This window comes from Xenopus tropicalis, chromosome 8, assembly GCF_000004195.4.
Source record: "Xenopus tropicalis strain Nigerian chromosome 8, UCB_Xtro_10.0, whole genome shotgun sequence".
In the NCBI taxonomy this organism is placed as follows: domain Eukaryota; kingdom Metazoa; phylum Chordata; class Amphibia; order Anura; family Pipidae; genus Xenopus; species Xenopus tropicalis.
Window position 1 is genome coordinate 128,045,969 of NC_030684.2, and position 10,986 is coordinate 128,056,954.

Genomic DNA, 10,986 nt, shown 5'->3' on the forward strand with positions numbered 1-10,986 from the left:
TAATATAATCACATGAGTTATTGCACTTTATCCCCATGAAGAAGCATCACATCAATATGTGCATCAGGGGAAGGGAACACTCAGCTTGGGAGCAAGGAATCTGTACCTGCTCTAATTACTACTCACTACTTGTGTACATTTAGGTTTCTGTGTATATTTACTCACTCGTTTATCCATTCATTGACATTTGGCTTTATGCTTTATGGTTATTACAATAGGGACATACTCATGGCAGTACGTGTGTCATTTCCATTTTATTTATTTTTGACATCTACCGGCATTTATGTTGGGCAGGGCCCTCTTCACCTCTTGTATCGGTTATTGATTGCTTTATATGTTACTCTGTATGCCCAATGTATGTAACCCACTTATTGTACAGCGCTGTGGGATATGTTGGCGCTTTATAAATAAATGTTAATAATAATAATAAAGCTCTATGGGGCAGGAACCTCCTTCCTGCTGGGTCTCATACCTCATGTGTTTATACTTATTTATATTATTTATTATAATAGGTGCCCTCCCTGTGTGTGCTGCTGTACATTTATTATTAACATTTATTTATAAAGTGCCAACATATTCCGCAGTGCTGTACAATAAGTAAGGTTGTACAGCGCTGCGTGTTCTTGTAGCAATAAAGTTATACACAGCTACATAATACTATAACAATGATTTCTAACTCTGGGAATTCTGGGTGCAGTTGCGCTATTTACTCTGCCTTGGACACTATTAGTTAGTATGGAACGGGCACTAACAGGGGCTCATTTATTCCTTTTCAGACACTTTATGTGTTTCCTTTATTTTGGCAGCTGCCTGTAGTGTATTTCCAAGCAAATAACGGAAATAACTGAAACCCTTAGTTGTTGGCAGCTGAAATCATGTGACTGTGCTCAGGTGTAATGACATCACAATGGTAATGACATCACAATGAGTGAGAAGCTGTGTAAGCGCTGCTGGCAGCAGGGAGCAGTCAGATTAGTGATTTCGTGCCACCATGAGGTCGCTAGTCCTTGCGCTGCTCTTACTGACAGCTTCTTTCAAAGTAAGTTGGGTTTTTTGTATTTTGGGAGTATATTGATTTGGTTTCCAGCCATTAGAGATAGTTCTGTTATATATTCTATTGTAATCAAAGTTTACAGTGTCTTTTAGCCCAGACCCAACCAATCAGATGGTTGTTTTCAAACACACAACCAGTAAATAATACCTGCTGATTGGATGCTAAGGGTTACTAGACCAAATTAGTATAGGAATGGCAGCAATCTACGTAAACTATATTAATCTCTGTGTGTTTCCATTACAGGAAAAATTTATCAAAGATTTAATTCAACCTTCTTGTTCATGGAATGACGAACCTTATTATCGGATAAACCTTATAGCTGATGAGTCCTGCCCAGCCAGTCTATCAACTAAGGAAAGTCACCCTGATGTGGAATTAGTACAGGAATTACCCACACTGGTTCAGCCGATGACCCCGAGGCAAACTATCTATGCTGTAAGTCTGTATCTATATTTTGTAGCCATGGATTAGAGGTGGGAGCACTGGGATACATCTTATGCATTGACATGGCAGCCATTCTTCTCTCTGCCCAAAGCCAACTACCAAAAGTACCAACTAATAATGGTGGGATCTGATAATCAAGTCCCCAGTCACATCACTCATGTAGGCCAGTGGGGTAACAAGATATAACTAGGCCCCACAGCAATAATAAAAAATACTGCAGGGTCTGATTTCTCTGTAGTTATGCCCCTAGTGTAGGCTAAGCCAAGCTTTCCCATAGGATATAATGGTACCCAAACCTCATCATTAATTGCATGGGATTTATATGTATACACAGGTTCAGTTCCATACCATTTGGTCTTATTGTCATCACTGATTTGCTTATAGTAACACAGTGCCCAGTCATCTGATGAAATCCTAATCTTTTATTGCAGGACTTCCCATCTGTATCTGACACAGAGAATAAATGGAACATAGCAGAGATCCTTGGGGTAAGCTGGAATCTAAGCTGAATCAGTGAATCCATTGCTGTTGTGCTACATTCTGTTTCATGACTCTCTTTCTCTTCTCTTGCTTAGGACCTGTTCTCCTTAGACAACTCGAGTCTCTTTATGTGCATTTTATTGGATCTCATAAGTCTAATGTACTTCTGGAAGGGGAAGCCAAAGGATGAAGAAGAGGCCACTGCTGAGAACGAGGCACAAAACCAAATGCCTAAACATGTAAATCTGAAAAGAAAAAAGGCAATACCTAAAAAGAGAGAGAACCGACAAACCCAGAGGCCCAAAAAGAAGAAACTTGGCTTCAGAGTTAGAAAGTGTTTCTGCCGAGTTCCACGGAACTTGAAGAGAAAAGGAAAATCCAAGCCAAAAAAAAATGAATTTGGCCAACTCTTCTGCAAGTTTATCTCCCTGTGCTTGGAAGGGGATTTCTAATCCTCAACTGTTACATTTCCAGTATTATTGTAATTTATTATTTAGCTTTCCAATAAAGTTTTAACTACATTCACTGAGTATCTGACTGATCTTTTAAAAAAATCCCCTTTACATGGGCTTATCCTATAGGCTAAAGCTCACCCACTGGGTTTGAAGCTGAAGCCAGGACACTAGCTGATCAGATTCCCAACTACAGACTGGTTTTGCCCCTTTCTGGGGCTCATCAGTGTAGTGCAGGGTTTTCTGATCAGCTTAGGTAGAGTCACTGTGTGGTTCTACAAACAAATAATTAAGGTTGAGGAGACTGCCTCATACAGACAAAAGCAAACAAAAGGAATTCTGGGAATGAATTCCAAACCCTGCACTACACTGATGAGCCCCAGAAAGGGTGAAACCGGTCTGTAGTTGGGAATCTGATCAGCTATTGTCCCGGCTTCAGCTTCAAACCCAGTGGGTGAGCACGCAGGGTAGATTATTGTCTGAAAATACATATAAGAGCTGAATGATTAAGTACTGAGTTGAAAACAATATGCATAGCAATCTCATATTAAATAAAATGTTATTTATGGGAGCTCTTACATTATATATAGTTCAGATATATTGTGTCCCTCTTGCAAAAACTAGTCACACGGTATAATATTGGATGAGATTAAAAAAAGATATGCACCCAACCATCAATGTAAACATATTGTCTGAGTAAAATTACTGCTAAAAAACTGCTCTGCCAGTTGAACCAGAGATGGTGAAAAGCTACAGCCTTAGATTGGAGAAAATCCAATGGTGCTATATAAATAATAATAATAGTAATAATAATAAATCCAAGGCCTAAGGGAAATAAAGCCACCAAAATCCAATTACAGTGGTTCCATTGAACTATTCAGTTATGTGCTACCTGAAACTCATGGTTCCACTGTGACTGACAGAGGTTTAGGGAGGCTTAGCCTTGTATTATTATCATCAACATTTATTTATAAAGCGCCAACATATTCCGCAGCGCTGTACAATAAGTTATTGCAGTGATTTGATATTAATGCTGGGGAAATGGCTTCTTTGCATATTCCTGGTAAAGGGATATACAATACTGGTCAAGATTGATGATATATTTGATGAGGGTCACCTCATCAATTAAATCATATATAATATCTCACAGCTATTATATTATATATCATCAATTCACACAGCTAATTCAGGTCAGTGTATTCTCTATAGGTAGAGAATACATAGGGCTATTCATCTTTTGGCTTTTCTTTTTCACTATCCAATAAACCACCAAGCAGGCAATTAAAGTGATACTGACAAAAAAACTGCCTTTCAAAATTTGAATCTACATAAAAAGTTACCTATAAGTCATGTTGACGGTTTTCCGCTGACAGGTTTGCTTTTGTAAGTAATTGTTACTTGAAGTTCCTAAACCTGACTGTTTTGCCAACCTGACTGTCCCTTCTTAGCCTGTCAGTTACAGCTTCCAATGCAAACGGACAAATATGGCCACCCCCTTATAGAAGAACATAGGGAATCAGACAGGTAATGTAAACACATCAGGCAAATACTTTTATGGCAAAATAATAAAGTTCTTGCAAAGACAATGTTATGATAGATGTAAAAAAAAGATTTAATTTCTGGTGTCAGTATCACTTTAAAATCAGCAGCAGAAATCCAGTAATAATTCCGATGATCGTCCCAGCTTGAGATTGCAATTCCGCTTCTAAAATGCAAAACAAAAAATGTTATGTTTGTCACAGATAAATAGGGTGATGCCAAAAGCATATGAAAAATAAATATAATCAGAGAGTGGTCAAGGTGTAATCATTTGGAGATGGCCATTCTGCCCTGCTCTATTGGGGCCACATATCCTTAGGCACCCCCATTTCCCAAAGTGTTACAGCGAGTATAAACTCCTCCCGAACTCTAGCAGTATAAGTAACACAAAGGGATGGATTCCTTGAAGCGACTCCTTTCTGGGGGAATCTTTTAGTCTAGGGGTGACTTCCAAAAAGACAAATAGTCTCCTAGACTGAAGGCCTGCTTTTCGGTGTACTCTACATATAGCAATTACTGCTGCCTGACAAACACACAATATATCCCAGAAACAGAGAGAAAAGCCTTTTCCTATACACATTTTTGATGGTCTTTATTAAAGGGCATGTTCACTGAATGTCTGAAATGATTCGGATGAGGATACCCTTGGAATAACACTGGCTTCTCCCATATGGGAAAAAAAATATCTGCATAATTAGCGGTACAGTGGCACATGAGTATTTGGAATAAAGCAGAAAAAATGCTCCAACATTCAGAATGTGTTTATGTATCTATTGCAGACATCAAAATCTGCTTCTGAGGAGTGGAGTCGACGTACAAAATCCCAGTGCCTACAAGTCCAGGAATTGGGTCCTAATGAATAAATATGCACTCATCTGGTTCCCTGACCTATGTCCCCTTACCTCATACAGGCCACTGGGGTGGTGGAAATGGGGTCAAAACTTCTAGTTGTGGAATAATAATAAATAAAAAATGTATATATGTGTATATAATCCACAAGTTTTCTACTTTGCCATTGTTGGGGCCTTGTTTGTGTCTACAGTAGCAGCAAAGCACAAAACTCACCTTTACCCGGGAGTGTGAGGTTATAGTGAGCGCTGCTGTGACTGACGGGGTTGGAGACAAGGGCGGTGAATGTGCCGGTGTCAGTACTGGGTACAGTGAGAGTCTTGTTACTGTCACTCAGCTGGTGTCTCTCAGGCAGGGCTTCCCCGTTCCATGCCCACACAACTGTCGCCTCTTCCCCACTGTAGGAAACACTCACACTCACATTTTCTCCATTGTGCCTGGCGCTTATGTTGGTCACACACACTGGGTCTGGGGAGGGAAACAAGGAAATGTGACAAATAATTAAATATAAACATTACACACACAATATATAAATAACAGATCTTGTAGTCTAAGGCTAATGTCGCCCACAATAAATCTCTGTTATCACGGGCGACTTATCTCTCCAAAATGCATTTCCACTGGCAACAAAGGAATCCCTGGTGAACAAGCCTATGTATCACTTCAGTTTTCCGAAGTCGCTCCAAGTTTCATTCAGAAGGAAATTCTGGAAAGCTGAAGCAATGTGTAGGCCTTTCCACCAGTGATTCCTTTATTGCCAATGAAAAGACATTTCGGAGATTAGTAGCCCGTGGTACTAGAGATCTATCGCGAGTGACTTAATCTCTCCATCGGACATTAGTCTAAACCAGCTCTGTCCAACTGACTGACTGAATTCGGTGTGGTTATTCCTTGTGTGGTGAATAACATTTTAAATGGTAGAGTGAATTATTTGCTATGTAAACAGTGTAATTTAGAAATAAAAAGTACCCCATAAAAATCCTGACAGTATCTCTTTAAATCAATTTACACAAACTGAATAGGATAAAAACCATTTATTGATACTCATCCTACCCCCACCTGTCCCAACAAACTGCACATTTTTAATAGCTGAATAACAGTAGACAGTACTTACACATAATCACATATGCAGTAGTCTGGACCAGCTGTTTTCTTTTTCCATATTCATGGAATTCCAAAAAGTAGTCGCCGTTGTCAGATTTTTGGGCATCTCTAATAATGCAGCAGCCAGAGGATTCATCCAGGCGAGCTCTGCCCTTGTAAGCTTTATTGAAATTCTTATATTTGTCCCGACAAGCATATTCCAGGATTCCAACATTGGGTACTTTGTCCAGTGTGTAAATGCCATCTCTCTCACACGTAAGTCCACAAAGACTGAGGTTTGAAGAAACTGCTGCTATCTGATGTATCAGTGCCCAGGCAGAGGGAACAAAGAGAAACAGGGAAACTGGGAAACAAAAAAGGGCATTATTATTTATCTCCTGCCATTTTCTTGTTTAAGGCCTTATTCTACCTTTTATAGGAATAAGAGGAGGAGAAATCAGAAGAGAATGAAACAGGGAAGGGAGTTTGTGAAAACAATAACAGACTATAGGGGTCATTTGTGCAAGTTCACAAAAGGGTGCAAAAGCGTGACCCCTCGTACCCATGCAGAGAGCACTTCTATCCAGGGTCCAGCCTCATTCTGTCTACCTGCCTCCCCCTGCCCGGCCCTCATCAATACGGCAATGCCAAATGCAGGCAGAATGGGATTCACACAAGTCTCTGCAATACATTTCAAAGTACGTAGACTTGTGGCAATTTTTCTTCTGCACAGAGTAAATAATCCCTTTTATATGCAGTAGCAGAGGATGAAGGAGACTGAAGCCAGGGGTGATGCATATTGGCAAAGGTATAATATCTGAGACCCCCTGCTGTAGCCATGACATTTCCATTTTATATTGTGAATTAAGTTTAGCGAATTATCCCAGTCACCCAGGTCCAAGGAGACTCCACTTGTATTTAACCCCAATCCCTAGAATCTTATTTTTTCCATTCTAGCTACTGCCATTTAAATATATAACTGCATTATCTTCTACATGGCCCAATCGCTAACTTTATTGCTACATACTGCATATAATCCACACTGTCAACTAAAGAGCAAATTCACCACAAATAAATTAAAGTATCAACAAAAATTTGAGCTGCAATATCATTTATTTTCTGCATGGCTCTTAGGTTGTTCTAGTAGTGTTTTATAACCTCTGCTTTGTTCAACCTTTATCAGTTGTCTATTGTGTTTGTAAAAAGTACAACTGAAAGTGCCGACTTCATGTCAGGGTCACTGACCCCCAGCAAATAAAAACAGTTTGACAAAGATTCTTCAAAATGTATTATTAAACATACTTTATATTGTGTATTCCTATTCAGGACCTCTATTATAGATCTTCATAACTGCCGTCTGCTTTCAATTAAGCCTCAGCAACATGAAAAGTGTTATAGTCGCACGCCTAATCATTTTCCACCAATATCAACACTTTCTTATTGTGAGCAGTGCCGCTGAAGTGTAAAATTCTAAGTAAACATTACATTCAGTAAAGGTGGCCATAACGAGCCAATTGTAGCTGCCCATATCGGCCCCCTAGACTGATTCGGCAGCTTATCGGCCCGTGTAGGGGCATAAACGACAGGCCTGCCCGACCGACATGGGGCCTGAAATCGGCCAGATATCGATCGGGCAGGTTAAAAAATTTAGTCGGATCGGGGACCGCATCAGCTCATTGATGTGGTCCCCGAACGATTGCACCTATTAACGGTGCTCTAATTTGAGGCCAAATGACCGAATTAGCCTGGTGAGCGGATCTTTATGTGTATGGCCACCTTAAATCTCAGGCACTGGTTACAGTGATCATTAGACTGCAAGCTTTTTTTGGGCAGGGCCCTCTTGTATCAGTTATTGGTTATTTTTGCATGTTATTCTGTATGTTCAAAATATACACCCATTAAAAGACAAGTCAACTCAAAAAACTATTTTTCTCTTAACAAAAGAAAACAATTTTAAGCAACTCTGCAATATACATTTATTACAAATTTGTAATGGTTTTTCAGTTATTTATATAACTACTATTAAAAGCAGTGTCTGTCTTTTTCTATCCTCTGCCCTGGGGGCTCTGGCATTTGAAACAATGTAACACAAGGCCGCAGCCTGATAGAGCTGTAGTGCTGGAGGAGACTGGGTTTTGCAACATTGTTAAAAAAGCTGTAGGGACCCATAGGGTTAATATCCCTATGGCTTTAAGCCCTACACTTCTTTTCCTGTTACTGGGCAAAGACCCCTGTATCATTATTGGCATTAACATATACCCTGTTATTGGCTCAAGGTTAGACCACACTTTAATAGTGTTAGCGCCTTCCATATTGTGATACAGCCAAATAGGGGTTACAAAGCCACAACCAGGAGTTCAGCAAATGCTGCTTTCAACAGCAATTACATTTACACATAACTTTGAAAATACTAAAAATGTTTAATAAATTCATATCAAAAAGTTGCTGGGATCTATTTTTTTATTACTGGGAAAAATTATTTTTCTGGGTTGACGACTTTGCTGCGCAACGCTGCCACATTATAAATACATAACAGTAACGCTGGTGGGTCCCACGCTATTAGTATAAAGGTTCTTACCTGTTGTACTGAGCTGGGGGAACAGCATGTTGGAAATCACAGAGAAGGGGCTACAGGGAGCAGCCCAATTCCTTCACACAACATGGGAAACTGCTGGTTATATCTCAGTCTCAGGGAATAAACTTGAAAGGTGTGGGTGCTTAATGGGTGTGGATGCCGCTTCCGTGTAAAACATTTTATCGGCCATTTAGCGCACTACAAGCACTGGCCCCGCCCCCGGCCCGCATCACTGGCCCCGCCCCCCGGTACTCTGCTGTCACTATAAAAGCGGAGTCAGCTGAAGTGGGAAGCAGTTTGCGCAGCAGTAGTAGTTCCATTGTGGTTCCGCCTGCAGAAATAGCGAAATGGGACACTAATGAATCTGTTTTCGCGCTTTTTTCCTTCAAGTAATGCTTGTGAAGGGAAAGCTGTGAGGCGGGTAAAGTGGCGCGGTTATGCTGGAATGGAATCCCTTGGAAGGTGAAACGACGTGATTGTGTGGGGTTCACCAGTGACCTGCATTGAAAGCAACGGCAGCCTTACACGGGCTGACTATTGTGTGGGTTACTGTGCAAGGGCAGAAGTAATGCGCACGGATGTGTAGCTAACCAGTTCAGAAATAGCCTAAACTTTACATTATGCACAGATATTTAACCCAGTGGTGACATCTAGTGGGAGATATATGTATTGCAGCTTCTAGACAGCATTGACCCATACGCCTAGGGGTTTGGTAGTTCTTACAACCTCTGCTTCCTTCAACATTTATTTACACATAACTTTGAAGATACTAAAAATGCTTAATAAATTCATCAGAAAGTTGCTAACAGTGACAGTTAACAGTAACGCTGGTGGGTCCCACGCTATTAGTATAAAGGTTCTTACCTGTTGTACTGAGCTGGGGGAACAGCATGTTGGAAATCACAGAGAAGGAGTTACAGGGAGCAGCCCAATTCCTTCACACAACATGGGAAACTGCTGGTTATATCTCAGTCTCAGGGAATAAACTTGAAAGGTGTGGGTGCTTAATAGCCAATCATAATCCAACATTCCTTGGCGGAATCAGTGCTTAAGCAACGGACTATCTAAGCTGTTACAGCCTGAGACATGATTTACCTACAGCTTCACTGCAACTCCCTATCGTGCCCCGCCCCCTTACCTGGTACCACACCCGGCCCCAAATGCCAGGCGGCTGCATAGTGATATAAAGAAATCCTCGCCATAATACCTGCTGCTGATGTCGCTCCCTGCTATCTCCGCTCTCACTGACTTCCCTGGGGCTTTTAGTCTTTACTAGAGTCCTCCATTCGCCAGAGCCTGCCATTTTAGTTACAGACTCACTCCGCAAACCCCATACAAAACTATTCCCCGAACGCGGAAATGCCGACAGGTTTATATCACTCCTCCCGCCCCCGCCAAATTGCAGGCAGCAGAAAAGGCGGAGTTTCTATTGCCCAATGAACTACATTGTGAGAGGAAACGCCCTCTGTTGCCATATTTGAGAACGTCGATAAAAAAAGGGAATAGAGAAAGAAAGACATAATATTGTCCTTTCACGTTTGCTGATATGAGTTATTGTTTATGTAATGGCAGAATGGCTGTTCCAGCAGTGGAAACGATCCATAAAATAGTGACAGTAAATAGGATGGGCAGTTTAAGTTGTTTCTGGGTCTGGGGGAGGTAATATCGAAAGAGAAAGGAAAGAGACGGAGTGACTCCCTCCTCTCCCCTCGCTAATGGAATGAATTTTGTAGCAACATCGCCGCCTGCTGGTCCATTCCTGTAATGGCAGCCTTCAGAATGGAAAGAGAACAGCTCTGAAACTTAAAAAAAAAAAAATATATATATATATAAATAATGTAAATTGCAAAATTCTTAGTGACTCCATCATACGTGCTATACCCATACCTCCCAACATTTGAAAAATGAAAAGAGGGACAAAAAGATTTAGTGCGCGCAGCACGGCAATTTTTTGACCACGCCCACTTCTGTGGCCACGCCCCAATTACCACACCCCATTTTTAAAATTCATTTTTTTGCCCCAATAGACAGTACCCCCCATACACAGTGCCCCATTTACCCCCATAGACAATGCCCTCCATAGACAGTGCCCCCCATTGACCCCATAGACAGACAGTAGCCCCCATACACTGCCCCATAGAATGTACCCCCCCATACACAATGCCCCCATACAGTGCCCCCAATTTCCCCCATAGAAAGTACCCCCCCATACACAATGCCCCCATACACAGTGCCCCCAATTTCCCCCATACACAGTACCCCCCCATACACAGTAGCTCCTAATTGCCCCCATAGAGAGTACCTCCAATACACAGTGTCCCCCATACACAGTACCCCCCATACACAGTAGCCCCTAATTGCCCCCATAGAGAGTATCTCCAATACACAGTGCCCCTATACACAGTAGCCCCTAATTGCCCCCATAGAGAGTACCTCCAATACAAAGTGCTCCCCCCCCCATAGATGCTGCTTCTTGAGACTCCTGCTCCTTATGCGGCTCCTTCTACGGC

General features: G+C 41.4%; 1 protein-coding gene across 3 annotated transcripts; it reads right to left on the bottom strand.

Moving 5' to 3' along the window:
- Nucleotides 1-4,018: 4,018 nt before the first annotated feature.
- Nucleotides 4,019-9,854, bottom strand: LOC100496031. Of its 3 annotated transcripts, none has more exons than XM_002941659.5 (5): nucleotides 9,684-9,854; nucleotides 9,341-9,353; nucleotides 5,933-6,265; nucleotides 5,035-5,286; nucleotides 4,019-4,135 (listed from the first exon to the last, which is right to left on the bottom strand). In XM_002941659.5, the coding sequence occupies exons 1-5, from the start codon at nucleotides 9,777-9,779 to the stop codon at nucleotides 4,062-4,064; spliced, it is 768 nt and encodes a 255-aa protein (XP_002941705.2). In that variant the 5' UTR covers nucleotides 9,780-9,854; the 3' UTR covers nucleotides 4,019-4,061. The 3 variants fall into 3 exon arrangements, with proteins under 3 accessions (XP_002941705.2, XP_017945213.1, XP_031746568.1); XM_018089724.2 differs by lacking the exon at nucleotides 9,341-9,353 and adding an exon at nucleotides 8,480-8,807 and having other exon boundaries at nucleotides 9,684-9,800; XM_031890708.1 differs by adding an exon at nucleotides 8,480-8,807 and having other exon boundaries at nucleotides 9,341-9,754.
- Between the last annotated feature and the right edge of the window lie 1,132 nt (nucleotides 9,855-10,986).

Bases quoted from the DNA above. Each gene is read 5' to 3' on its own strand.
- LOC100496031 (XM_002941659.5), bottom strand. From the start codon at position 9,779: ATGGCAGGCTCTGGCGAATGGAGGACTCTAGTAAAGACTAAAAGCCCC. The intron at 5,287-5,932 runs GTAAGTACTGTC...TTCCCTCCCCAG, and splicing joins TACTGCATATGTGATTATGT to ACCCAGTGTGTGTGACCAAC. The intron at 4,136-5,034 runs GTGAGTTTTGTG...TTTGCATTTTAG, and splicing joins CCTCACACTCCCGGGTAAAG to AAGCGGAATTGCAATCTCAA.